The sequence below is a fragment of the Pseudophryne corroboree genome, chromosome 6 (genome assembly GCF_028390025.1).
Source record: "Pseudophryne corroboree isolate aPseCor3 chromosome 6, aPseCor3.hap2, whole genome shotgun sequence".
Taxonomy (NCBI): Eukaryota; Metazoa; Chordata; class Amphibia; order Anura; family Myobatrachidae; genus Pseudophryne; species Pseudophryne corroboree.
In genome coordinates this window covers 625,297,180-625,311,615 of record NC_086449.1, presented here as the reverse complement: position 1 = coordinate 625,311,615, position 14,436 = coordinate 625,297,180, and the positions used below count along the sequence as shown (strand labels likewise).

Here is a 14,436-nt window from a genome sequence, read left to right as displayed (position 1 = left end):
ATATATATATATATATATATATATATATACACACACACACACACACAGTATACACACACACACTCCATTTTTGTTATCCCTTTATTTTAAGAGCACCAAACTCCAATTTGCCTCCGGGCAACTGGGATAAACTTGCGCTCCTGGCTTCTGGCATAAATTATATAGAGCAATCAAAACTCCTATGAGCAAGTAATTTCTTAGGAAAGTTTTTGTAAAATAAATAATAATTAGCATACAGTGCAGGCACATTCTGCAGGCAAGTGGTAGCAAGACTTACAGGCTGTACCAAACATGGCTCAGAGTACTGTGCTCTGCATTTCACATGTTGCTGTTTTTCAGTAGAAACAACCAAGTATTTCTAAGAAAAAATGATTGTTGTATTCCGGTTCATATCTCTGTTGTCAGTACAGGGGTGTACCTCCTCTGTCTAAGCTTTCCTCTGTATAATGTAAGTCTGCACAGCCTGAGACTCGTGTTTTAGACAATGCAAATATGTTATTCTCAGAGAGTTTAGCTACTGGCATAAATTAAATGGAGCAATCAAAACTCCTATGCGTAAGTAATCACTTGGGGAAATTTCTTGGAGTATAAAGAATAATTAGCATACAGTGCAGGCACATTCTGCAGGCAAGTGATAGCAAGCTTTACAGGCTGTACAAAACATGGCTCAGAGTACTGTGCTCTGCAATTCACATGTTGCTGTTTTTCATTCGACTAATAGAAACCAAGGGGTAAATTTACTAAAAGTCAATTTGCCTCGATTTTGAATGATTTTTGGTCAATGTTGGATCGATTTTTGATAGATTTTGTGTGTTCAAAGTCTAAATAACACATAAATTTACTAATATATGATTTCTGATATCCTTATAAATAAATATGTAAAAAAATATCTGTTAATAAATGTGGGATTTTGGGGTACATTTACTACAAATCGATTTGGGTTGATGTTTGGTCTTTGTTTGATCGATGATCGATGTTTGGTCGATTTTGTATTATAGGATCTAAATTCCACATTTAATAAGAGATGATTTTGTAATTTTTTTAAACAATGTCAAAAATCATCTGTTAGTAAATGTATGATTTAGACCCTTAAAAACAAGATCAACCAAAAAAATCAACCAAAAATCTATCAAAATCGACTTTTAGTAAATGTACCCCTAGTCCCAGTGAAAACAACAAAGTATGTATAAGAAAATAAAAGAATCCCACCTCTAAACTGATAGGAGGGGTATATTACGCAATAGTACCGCTGGATGATTGACTAACTTCCAACCTAAAATACCTATATGATGCTGAAATGGAAAAATCCTTATTTTCAATGTTTTGGCTAATGTAAAGTCCATAGAGTTATACAATCAGCAGAACAACGGTCAAAAACTAGAAATTGTTTAGTCTCCAAAAGTAACATTGATATCATAGTTAGCAGGGGCGCACGTTCAGGCACCCGGATGATCATACGTAGTAGCACAGCTGAGGGGGCAAAGGAGGAAGTAATGTGATCACAATGCAATCACATTACTTCTCAGTGGTCACTGGGATTGGCGCCTATTGAAGCCACGATCCCAGAGACTTGCCAATAGTACATCTTGGAGAATAAAGATTCCTTATTGCAGCTAATTGCAGCGATAAGGAGTCTTTTTTTTCGGGTGCTGGCTGCAAAGTATAATAAATAGAAACCTGAGGAGGATTTTTATTAAAGCTCTGAGAGAGATAAAATTGTAAGAAATAAAGTACCAGCCAATCAGCTTCTTCCTTACATTTTACAGGCTGTGTTTGAGAAAAGACAATTAGGAACTGATTCGTTGTTAATTTATCTCTCACAGTTTTATCTATAACCAAGCTTTGGTAACGACCCCCCTAAAAGTTTTTTATTTTAACAATTTGTGTACTTCCTTAAAACAACTATAACTCTCCTTTCTTTCATCATATAAAACAGAGCTGACTCTACACACTTAGATGTGCCCCACTCTGCTGCTGCTGCTATGACACACATTCCAGGACTCTTCAGCTGAAGGGGGCTACCAAGGGGGCTTGTGAGCAAGGACAGTAGTTAGCAGTAACTGTGGAGCCTGGAGGCCAGTGCTTCCACTGTCACTGAGAGTTCCGCACTGGAAGATAGCAGTAATTAATTTTGCATGCTGTATGAGGAAATAATTGGGGGCTTGGGTGAGCTTCCTTAGTTACATCTAAGCTTTTCCTGACCACGCTCTTCCTGGAGGATGGCTACTCTCTCAGGATTCTGGGATAGCTCCCTGAAATTGAAGGGGTTTCCCAAACATTCAAGGAGAGTAGAAAAGTTTCAATGTAACATGTAGGGTCAAAAATGTGTGCAATTTTACATCTAACCTTAGTTGAAAAAAGGCCATGTGTATACTACAGCAATAGTGTTCCTAAGGATTGTTGCAATTCCATGCCAAGAGAGAAAAAAATACTATTAGTTACTTATTACATTTAATGGGAATCACCTTTTCCATGTCATGCCTGCAGTGTTGTTGCAGCCTAAGCGCTCCTTTTGTTATAGGGAAAGTGTTGGTCATTAAACTTAAATAATTTTAATGCTACATGCAAAAGAAAATAGGTCGCCATATCAACCCTAATCACATACAGTATACATTTATAGTGAGTACATGCATCACTGCTTGTCAGAGATTATCACTACTTAAATAGTACATGTTGTTAGTTAAGGACGCCATCAAAATGGATCTGTCATGATATTTTCCTCATATTTTTTTAATACACAAATGCATGCTAACTATGGTGGTCATTCCGACCCGATCGCTCGCTGAAATTTTTTCGCAGCGCAGCGATCGGATCGGAACTGCGCATGCGCTGCAGTGCGCTGGCGCATGGCAGTCGTTGTTGCATAGCGATCGCCTCTGAGACAGAGGCGGTCGCTGGGCAAGAGGGGGTTGGACGGTGGCATTAAGCTGCCGTTTAGGGGGCACGGTCCGGCCAACGCAGACGTGGCCGGACCATTGGGGGGGTGGCCGCGGTGGCTGCGTGATGTCTCACGCAGCCGCTGCGGCCAGCGGCAGCGACGAACAATTTCCGGGAAGCCGCAGGAGCTGTGCTGGCCGGGAGTTACTCCAGAAATACAAAAGCATCGCCGCTGTGCAATGCTTTTGTATTTGTGTGTGTGTGTGGGGGGGGGGGGGGTTGTTTCACTGACATGCGGGGCAGACTAGGAAGGGAAGATGATCGTAGCTGTGCTAAATTTAGCACAGCTACGATCAACTCGGTATGACCCCCTATGTTCTATTTTACACCAAAGAAACATGTGCTTTATAAAATGTATCATCACTTTGTATCAGCCACAGCTCCAAATAATATGTTGTTGTTGTTACAGGATGATATTATCCATGTAATACGGAGAGTGGATGACCACTGGGCAGAAGGCAAGCTGGGTGACCAAGTGGGGATTTTCCCCTTACTCTTTGTAGAGGTATGAAGCACATACAGCATCATCTCTGGCGTTCTACCATGTAAGATATATTGTGATATATGAGGGTGACTCAATACATAAGGTAACAAGACCTCTCACGTGTGTAATGTTCTCTCGTCATTCTGATTTTTCACCAGGTCAGAGCAGGAGCTTGGAGCCGGTGGATAACGCCATCTTTGGGTGGCATTACTCAGTAGAAGTCTATAGGCTTCTCTCCGCAATTCCCTCACCCTCGGCAGTAGTCACATCACTCTGTGTATGTGCTCTTATGGGCCCTACACACTGCGCGATATTAGTGAAAGTTATGAACGATCTCGTTCATTAATGAACGAGATACTGTTCATATCTTTCAGTGTGGAGGCACCAGCAATGAACGATGCGCGGCCCCGCGCTCGTTCATCGCTGGTGCCCCATCGCTTGTGCATGCAGGCCAATATGGACAATCTCGTCCATATTTGCCTGCACTTCTATGGAGCCGGGTGACGGGGGGAGTGAAGAAACTTCACTCCCCCCGTCACTGCTTCCCCGCCGCCGGGTCGCCCGTCAGCTGTATCCGCCGTCGGGCAGCTCGGCGGCGGATTGCGCAATGCGTAGGGCTCATTACAGTAGCTGTCCTTTGTGATCTTGATCACATTTATAGGTACATATCTTTGTTATTTACACCAGTATGTACCTGATAAGAGGCGGATGCAATGCTTAGTACATCCTGTTCTGTATGTGAAACTCTGCTTCCATCCCTTTAAGAAAATGCGTTTTCCATCCTCTGCAATATTCCTGCATTTTGTTTTGTACTGGGAGCGTACATTATCTTATTATTATTATTATTATTTTATTTTTATTTTTTAATTATTATTATTAACAGTTTCTTATATAGCACAGCATATTCTGTTGCTTTTTACAATTGGAATATATAATAGGGGGAGCTTCAGGCTTAGGGCCCGATATAGAGATGGACGCGATGAGCGTTGGATTTTTGCCTCTGCCCATGCGTATAATTTGCACTGCATATGTGCCGTGGTCATGTGACAGTGGTTGCAGTGAAGATTTCTTTGCAAAGCAAGTGAAAAGCCGGAGACGATGTGGTAAGTAATGGGGGAGTGGCTACTCACCACTTCGGGGGCGTGTCACAGCTTGTGGCTGCAACCTTGTATGCAGTTACAATGCCTTTAGCGTCTTACTTCCATGGGGATACTGAGTACAGGTAGATCAGTTATTGACCAATATATGTCCACTAGCTGCATCTTCGTACAGAGGCAGCGGATCTCAAATGCCTCCAGTGGGCGTCTTAATACAAATCCGAGCGGCTGTGAAGGCATGCATCTCTGAACAAGCCGTAACATTGTAACTGCAGTTACATTTTAGAAGGGGAAGTGTTTAATATACCGCCTGTCGGTATCCCAGCGTTCAGGATACCAATGCTGGAATCCCGACAGCAGGGAAAATGCCGGAGGTCGGAATCCCGACCGCAGCCCAGTATTACCACTCAGGTAGTGAGTCCAAGCCACCACCAGAGTGGGAATATAACGTGCTGTGAGCTAAGCCTACCACCGGTCCCGAAGTGTAGCAAACCCACGAGGGACTCGCTGCCTCACTGACGGTATTTCGGTTGAAGGGATGTCGCTGTGCGCCGGTCTCCCGTATGTAATCCTTTAGAAGGCAGTGGGTGAATAACACTAATTGACTCTCATTTCAACATGATTATTGGGGTCTACTACGGTATGCCAGCGCCGGCATCCCGACTGCCGGCATACTGGTATACCGGCAGCGGGGCGAGCGCAAAAGAGCCCTTTGCGGGCTCGCTGCGCTCGCCAGGCTGCAGGCACGGTGGTGCACACGCTATTTATTCTCCCATCAGGGGGGTCGTGGACACCCGAAGAGAGAAAATAGTTGTCGGTATGCCGGCTGTCGGGATTCTGGCGCTGGTATGGTGAGCGCCGGGATCCCAACAGCCGGAACATCAAGTGCCACTATCTTGAAAATAGCCTCACTTACACAATGCCGGGTGAGGGAGATTTCCCAGTAACACCCCCTGTAACATCCCCAATATAGAAGTATGCCCCACTAGAAGGAGAATAGACTTCTGAATATGCCATCTGTATGGCAGTGATCTGACAGTGAGTTGAGAATGACTTACCCACTTTCTGACTTGCATCAATGATCTACTAATGCTGCAAACAAGGCTGTAACAGGTTTATTAGTACACCACTCTTTGACGCTGCATTGTTTTACATTATTTCAAATGCAAAATCATTTCCTAGCACATTCTCTAGGTTTCATTCCAATCAGTAGTTATTGTTAATTAAGTACCCACTTGAGGATGCAAGGGACTGAGCATCTGACTGTTCCATTACTACCAGTCATCTTTGTTAGGCTTTTCTGATAGAGGACATACTGTAGAGTGGCTATTAAACGAGGGGCTCCTTTTAAAAATAATCACATACCTAATGTGAAGAACGGTGGGTAGAACAAGTGCTCCTTTAGCAGACAAATGGCTAGTTATTCAGAGTTGTTAGCAAACAAAAAAGTTAGCAATTGGGTAAAACCATGTTCCACAGCAGGTGGGGCAGATGTAACATGTGCAGAGTGAGTTGGATTTGGATGCGGTGTATTCAAACTGAAATCCAAAGTGTGTAAAAATAAAGCAGCCAGTATTTACCCTGCACAGAAACAATATAACCCATCTGAATCTAACTCTCTCTACACATGTTACATCTGACCCACCTGCAGTGCAAAATGATTTTGCCCAATTGCTTACTTTTTTGGTTTGCTAACAACTCTGAATAACCCCCGTAGCCACCTGTTTTTCATGGGTGGTCTTCTGTTTGCCGGCGGTCGGGCTCCCGGCGCTCAGTATACCGGCGCCGGGAGCCCGACAGCCGGAATACCGACAATTATTTTCCCTCGTGGGGGTCCACGACCCCCATAGAGGGAGAATAAAATAGTGCGCGCCACCGTGCCCGTAGCGTGGCGAGCGCAGCGAGCCCGCAAGGGGCTCATTTGCGCTCGCCAAGCTGTCGGTAAGCCGGCGGTCGGGCTCCCGGCGCCGGGATGCTGGTCGCCGGGAGCCCGACAGCCGGCCAGCCGTAGTGAACCCGTTTTTCATTAATACCAAGGCCAACAGCCCACTATAGAGGATGAAGACAAAAATCCACACTATAAATTTTAGTGGGCCTTCTGAAACTTTCAGATAATGACAACCAAGGAAGCCATGCAGGGGGAAGAGTCCATGGGCAGATGATTTTATGTCTGTGTTATAAAGCCTTTGGAGATATCCTTCTGACACTCTATATAAATGCTTGTAGCTTGCTGATCACACAAGACAGCCTCCCAACATCTTCTCAAAAGGTGCATATTGCTGTAATACCCAAGAATGGCAAGAACATTCTAGTTATTGCACTGTTTATTTATTGAATGTTCATCTTAAAATCTAAATGAAGGTCCTACTGTAGCTGGGAGAAAGCACCCTGCCCTCTTTCGTTATATCTGCAGGGAACAGGCTTTGTACACCATAGGTAAACCAAGGATAACATCACCATAGCTCTCTGCCCTTTGGGGGTCATTCCGAGTTGATCGTAGCTGTGCTAAATTTAGCGCCTGCCTCAGAGGCGATCGCTAGGCAACGACAGCTGCCATGCGCCGGCTCACTGCGGCGCCGGCTCTTGCGCAGTTCCGACCTGAACACTGCGCTGCAAGAAACTGCAGCGAGCGATCGGGTCGGAATGACCCCCTTTGTACACTGATTTTAGAGGAAGGAGAACCTCTGATACATTTGTTGACAGATGATGAGATGGCATTTGATGGAATTTATTGGTTTATGAATTTATACCATCTTTGTGTCCTAGTCTAGCATATTGTATACTGGATACGTGACTGTATAAGTGCCCTTTATCATAAACCTAAGAGACTAGGCAGATGTGTCGTCTATCTCCATTCACATTTATAAGGTTTCTATTCATCATCTGAAGATGGTATTTGTTCTTGCAGGGAAATTCTAAAAAACAAAGTTTTCAGTTTGCTAAATATGAGGTGGCCCTATCGGACCCCTAATGGTGAATGACCAGTTACACAAAACATAATGAAACTAGCATTTTCCCATGTGTAATGGGCCATTAAGTGATGATGAATAGGCCTCTTACTCTTAAAGCCATTCACAAGGATAATGCAAAGCATGGCAGACATTAGCATATCAGTCTAAGTATGGGTACACACCAGGACGATTTTGTCCCGATGGCCCCAATTTAGATGCGTCGTTCGAGCGTTTGGATAGGAAACGTTGCAGAAATGTAACTTTTCTGCTAACAATTCTGATCCGATGCACGTACCCGCCGCTCGCACGTTGGATCGGAGATCTTGACTGCTGCAGTTAGGATCACCCGATCCGATGCACTGTGAATACATGTTACCACACATCGTATCGGTATCAGGGGACCCTCTCTCTACTTCCCGTGCGCATCGGCAGCGCATCGGGAAGCAGGGAGCTGGCAGGGGAAAGGAACCACAATCAGCTAGTGATTGTGGTCTGAGCTGAATCGCGCTGGTGTGTAGGCACCCATAGGGAAACTAGAACAATCTACAGTATATCCCCCTAGTATCTAACCCCAAGGCCAGTACTTACCTTTGAGATAGATTGGGATTCTAATTATTAGGATCCTGCTGTCGGGATTCTGATCACGTACCATCTAAAAAGCACAGATACACAATGTCTATAACTTTGTATCAGAAGGCTGGTTTATGTTTTGAGTGCACACTCTTCACCAAATGGCAAAAAAGCCCAGTGAAACTGAGTATATACCCACAGGGGTGTGTATTGCATGACCAGCGGTCAGTAGACCGCAGGTCAACATACTGACGCATGCCAGCGGGGTAGCCGACCGCAGCAAGCCCCTTGCGGGCTCGGTGGTGACTTGCAGTCGCCACAGAATTTATTCCCACTCTATGGGTGTTGTGGACACCCACAAGTGTGAATAGTCCCTGTTGGTCGGCATGCCGACCATCGGGATTCTTAGGGTGCATGATGTAGGAGGAGGTAAAGTGACGGGTGGTCACCTGACCACCGGTCACATAACTACATCCCTACGCACAGTGCAATTGGTGCTGGAGATGTAATAGGTGTAGTGCACCACTGACAGTGTGCTGGATCTATTGGTAATCTATATTAAAAAATCCTATTTAATTCCTGTATAAGGTTTTTTATGTTCAGTATTTGCATTATAGATATAAAAAAAGAGAGAAATAAAAAAAAACACACATATTTTATTTGCAGTTGAACAGCTCTGCCAAGCAACTGCTGGAGTCAAATAAAGGAAAAAGAAAAGATGTGAAAAATCTGCCTGTCGCCTCTCCACTGAAGAAGTCTCCATCAAAAGCGAAGTCTGTGGACTCTGCTACAGTGCACAGAGTTACTGAGGGGAGAAGAAAGAGCCCAAGGCAGTTCCTCATCACAAATGCCCTAAATACAATAAACAAGATTGTGAATTCTCCCACGGGTCGGCAGGCTCCAGAAATCAGCACCCCCATACTTATCAGTTCAAGTAACACAGCCATCATTGAGAAGGCCAGGTGCTTAAACACCTCACCAAACCAGGTAAAATGTGTTTTTTTTATTTGTCTTAACATGCCTGCACATTTATTTTGTTACCCATGTGGTTGTCCTTCAAGATGTGGTTTTCTCTACTATTGAATATCAAAATGTAAAGTTATAACCTGGCATGGGAACCATTGCCCATATTTTCAAAGCAGCTGGTTGGTTTTGCCTTTTAAAATATTGTTGCTTTAAAAGCACATCAAAAACTCCCCAGAATCTTACCAGCACCTGCATCTTGTAGGCTATTTTATATGGATAATTGGGTCATTTTACAAGCATTTACTAGATACAACAGACTGGGTATGCTGTGAGGGATCTGGTGTGGTCTGATATTCTGAACTCCATCAATACAAGAAAGGTGCCCTATTAGATTGCTACAGTATGTTATAGCAGTCATCTTTGTTTATGCTACTACAACAGCCTGTATGTATCTGCTCAGTCTTCAGAGCTGAAGAGTGATAAAGTGGAGAGAGAAAAAGTACTAACCAATCAGTGTCTTACTGCTATTTTACCGGCTGCTTGAGGGGTGTGCAATAAGTTTCCGGATGCACAAAAAGTATTTTATTTACAAAGTGAACATCACATTTTTTTTCAAAGTATTCGTTAGAGAAGTCTACGCAAAGTTGTATGCACTCAAACCACTTTATGAAGCAGCTTTACCAGTCTGAAGCAGGTATGTCTTCTACATGCTGGATGAACTCACCACTGCAGCTTCCAGTGAATTAAAATGAATCCCATGCATCTTGATTTGTTGGAACATGAAGAAGTCGGAGGGGGCGAGGTCTGGCGGATGACCAAGCTCCTGGATTCATTCAAGTGCGAGTTCCTGGATGGCACCTAGAAATGGCATCCAGTACTTTCGGCAGGCACTGGTTGGCATATCAGTCCCCAGTGATGGTGTGCTGTGGTACAGGTGGTACAGTAGTGATATGACCAGCTTTGACCAAAAAAACAGCCACCATCGGCTTGGCCACACTGCGCTCATGTCGGAACCTCTGTGACGGTTCACCAACAACTGGGGTCCACCGGGCTGATGTTGTTTGGTCTCAGAGGCGAAACTATAAATCCAGGATTCATATTTACTGATGGTCTTCCTCCCCAAATGCAGATTGCAGTTCATCAAAACTCTCCTGCTGGCTCAGACCACTTATGTAGTCCTAGAAGATCATGGCTCTCCAGTGGCCTCTGTTGAGCTCCATAACGCATTTGTGAAGGAAGTGAACATGCAGACTTGTACGTACAGTGTGCAGTGCTGCTAATATACGGTTCTGTGCCTTGACATTTCACAATAACTTAAGTTAGAGATTACAGTTCCCAAGCAGACAGTCAGATTGTGTCTACTCTACCTATGCACTGCACATCCGGAAACTTATTGCACTCCCCTCGTATATGCAAAATGTCAGGTACTTATTGGTTGGTACTTTATTTCTCGCCACTGTATCTCTTTCCAAGCTTTGATATATTTATCCCTATCAGAGGTATCCAATTAGTCGCAGTGATTTTCCGCAGCTAACTGATTTGCCGAGGGCTTTCCAGTTAGCCCCGATACCTAGCAATTATAAAGGATTGTACTTTGCGTGCCTAAGGCTTGCAAGGCTTGTGATAACCAGCCCTCAGAATCAACCATTTGCTACCAAAATCTGGAAACCGGACAAAAATGGTTGTTTGGATAAATTGATTAAATCAAATGGATATAACCAATTTGTCTGAATGACCATTTGTGTCTGTTTTTCAGTGTTTGGGAGCAAATGGTCAATTGTCATTACCAGATTTTCGTTCCAACAAGCCAGATTGGACAGATAATCTTATAGTGTGTATCCAGATTAAAGGGCCCCATACACTAGTACGATTTGACACGAATTCATACAATTCCGATATATCCGTCTGATATATTGTATGAAATTGTGTATAATCGTAAGTGTTTTAGATCGTATCCAATCTGATGTGCATCCCCGTGGATGTCGGATCGGAGCCCCTAGGTCGTTAGTGCTGCACTAATGATATATCGGAATTGGATGGAATCGGATGGAAAAAGTGTGTTTTTTGTGCATGTGATATATCGCATGCGATGTATCGCAAGGAAGTTTGACTGGCATTCTCAGGACACTCCCAGCCCCCGTAGCCCTCTATCCAGCCCATCAGATATATCTCATGGTACAAGTGTATGCCGTACGATATATTGCATGTGATGTATAGCGGCTTCATCAATCGCATGCGATATATCTTATGCAAAAATAGCACAAAAGTACCAAATAGTATGTAATCACTCCCGGGAAGCTCCCAGGGGAGTTCAAAGGAAACTGCATCCGACTTCAGCCTCAGACATATCGTGGGTAGTGTATGGGGCCCTTTACTCTGATGAACCAATCTGCAAGCAGTTGATCTATGTTTGCTCAATCAGAGAGGCACCTCTCCTCTGAAATGGGGTGTAGTATGGTATGCCGGCACTCGGGCTCCCGGCGACCAGCATACCGGCGCCGGGAGGCCGACCGCCGGCATACCGACAGCGTGGCGAGCGCAAAGGAGCCCCTTGCGGGCTCACTGTGCTCGCCACGCTACGCGCGTCACACTATTTTATTCTCCCTCCAGGGGGGTCGTGGACCCCCACGAGGGAGAATACTTGTCGGTATGCCGGGTGTCGGGATTCCGGCACTGGTATACTGTGCGCCAGGATCCCGACATTCGGCATACAGAAGACCACCCCTGAAATGACATCCTGCTGCAGAAAGGAAAATGATAAACAATTATAGCTAAATGTACAGTAATCCCTATATCTAATCTATAGTAATTAGCTCTGTATATATTGTGAAATACTAGCTATGCTGCTTTGTTAGAATTTCTGAAATGTAGGCAACTAATTAAGCTATTTAAAATGTGTTCTTATTTGCTTATATTGAATTGCAATGGTGGCTTTAAAATGAAGTAAGGGCTTGTAATTTGCAACTGCACGCTGTAAAAAATAGACTCACAATAACAAAACATTTATAGTGTATTTTCTTAAGAAGGCAGCATGAGCCACAGCCCGCAGGTCTGCACCTGCAATGTTATCTGATGCTGAGGCTGCCAGAATGAGAGGAGCGTTCAGCGGTTTGGGGGTTAACAGCGATCAGCGCGGTCTGGTCGGTTGGCTCACTTCCTGCTTCTGAGTTCGGCTAATAGGTGTTGCTAGAAAACTCAGTTACGCTATAAGAGTTCTAATTTCACGCTGGCAGTTTCCAAGGCAGAGAGGACAGCTCATTGCTTCTATCTACCCCAAACAGCTTAGGATGAAATATAACGCAGCACTCCACAGACAGGCCACTGGTTTTACAATGAATAATGCACATACAATTACGACATAGATTAACCGCTTTTATATTTTACAATTTTTGGTAAGTAGCCACAAAGGCTAGTTTTGTGAATGTACACACAGATGCCAGTGTCTCTTGGGCTTGGCTGATCCAGTTCCTTTTTTATGTGGATAGCCGGTATTAATCAGTCCTGAGTAAAGATCAATTTTTGACTTCGGTTAATGGCTGGTTCACTAAAATGCTCAAGCCATTAGCGTCCATTAAAGGTCATTCATTTAAATGGCCATTAATGAGTAGCATAAGCCAATGTATTTTCATGGACTTTTAACTACCAAGGAGCATGTCACAAGGAAAGTGAAGACAATCATTCTTAAAAAAAATTATAATAATTTACTTGAAAAGCACATGTTGGCGGAGTCCCTACTTAATTAATAGGCTTAATACTCATGAATAAAAGGTCCTACCATACATTGGCCAGCTACACTGTTCATAAGCGACAGGTACATTTTTACACATAAGTTTTCAAGTATGATATTTCAGTATCAAAGCTTAAAGATCAATGGCAAGCACTGAATTGTAATGCCTATATATTGCCCACGCAGCTTATGTAACTGGATATACCAAAAGTATGCCTCTGTAAATGGGACTATCCAGAAAAATATTGACTGTTGTGCATTTACTTGTAACTTGCTGCTCTACATCCTCTGTGTACTTAAAGGCATTCAACAGTAAATCAAACCAGGATGAAAACAATGTAAATTAATTCAGCTGTGTGGCTTGATTGATGTTGGAGTAGGTCATTCTACGCTCAACACGTAAGGCCAAATGTTGCTGGGAAAATGCGCAAAATGTCATACCCAATTGTGGAATGAGTGGAATATTCTGTGAAATGGCTTTAAAACTTGTACTCATCTCTATGCCTAATGCCACAATAATATAACTGAGCTGGGAGCTAACCTAACTTATTAAGTCAAAGTTCAGGATATATAGCCTTTCTTCTGATGTGTGGCCAGGAGAGATGTTTATATTATGGACATTTGATAGGTGACACAATCACTCATCCCCAAGACTGCAGATGTTTATGCTTTCTAATTCTTATAAGTCTTACAATTCTCCAATCCTAATACTGGGCACACAATAGGACAACATGTCAGCAGACCCAAGGTCGCGTTGACAGAGCAGCCGATTCATGTAAGTATACACAGCTATTGGCTGCTCGATATATTATGCTGGCATGACAGCTGTCACACCGCCGCCTCGCCCGCCATACTTACCTCTCCGGGGGCGCTGGTCCTCTCTGCGGCCGTCCTCGCTGGCGGCTCCCGGCGCTCTGTCCGGCGTCTGGGCGGGTGACGTCATCAGGCACTTCCCACCAACCAGACGGTGGTGGGAAGTATAAATTCAGGCGTCAGGCCCTGCATCAGTGCCTGAGTATCATCAGTTCCCCAGAGTGGTGATCACCAGTCCTCCGTGCCTCCAAGCACCTCCGTGCCTCCAAGCACCTCCATGCCTCCAAGCACCTCCATGCCTCCAAGCACCTCCATGCCTCCAAGCACCTCCATGCCTCAAGCACTTCTGTATCTCCTAGCACAGTCAGTGCCGCCAAGCACTTCTGTATCTCCTAGCACAGTCAGTGCCTTCCGCGTCCTGTACCTCTAATTTACCGTGCGTCCAGCAAACACAGGCTTCCGCACCGTGCATTCCAGCCACGGTTACTACTCTCAATCTTCCTGTTCTCCAGCCACGTTCATTATCGTCTGTCTGCAGAGGATTCATCAGCCCTTTCAAGTTCTTGTTTTTCAGGAGATCTTCAATATCCAACACGTGCCTCCTGCCTGCTGTCCGAATCCTGTATGAGGAAAACCTACATTCGGCCATCTCTGTTGCGGCCCAGTTGCGGTTCCTCTTCCCGATTTTCGGAAGATACCCCGAGTCCACAACAATCCCAAACCATGTCAGTGATAACAGCTGGGCGGGATTTTGAATTTACCCAGCCAGCCGTGTCGGTGGTCCCTGCAACAAGTGCACGGGCGGTCAGTAGACTGCCTGTACACACAGCCAGATGTGGTGATATATCTTCAGATATATCAGCCCTCAGCTGTGCTGCAGAGTCAACGTGA

At 44.4% G+C, this 14,436-nt stretch overlaps 1 protein-coding gene across 3 annotated transcripts in view; it reads left to right on the top strand.

The window, feature by feature from the left end:
* The window catches only part of SH3RF2 (SH3 domain containing ring finger 2), a 297,259-nt gene that overhangs the window by 158,479 nt on the left and 124,344 nt on the right, over window positions 1-14,436 (top strand). For all 3 annotated transcript variants that reach the window (XM_063928116.1, XM_063928115.1, XM_063928114.1), the window contains exons 4-5: window positions 3,347-3,442; window positions 8,706-9,026. In XM_063928116.1, the coding sequence (XP_063784186.1) occupies window positions 3,347-3,442; window positions 8,706-9,026 (417 nt within the window). The remainder of the gene's footprint in view (window positions 1-3,346; window positions 3,443-8,705; window positions 9,027-14,436) is intronic.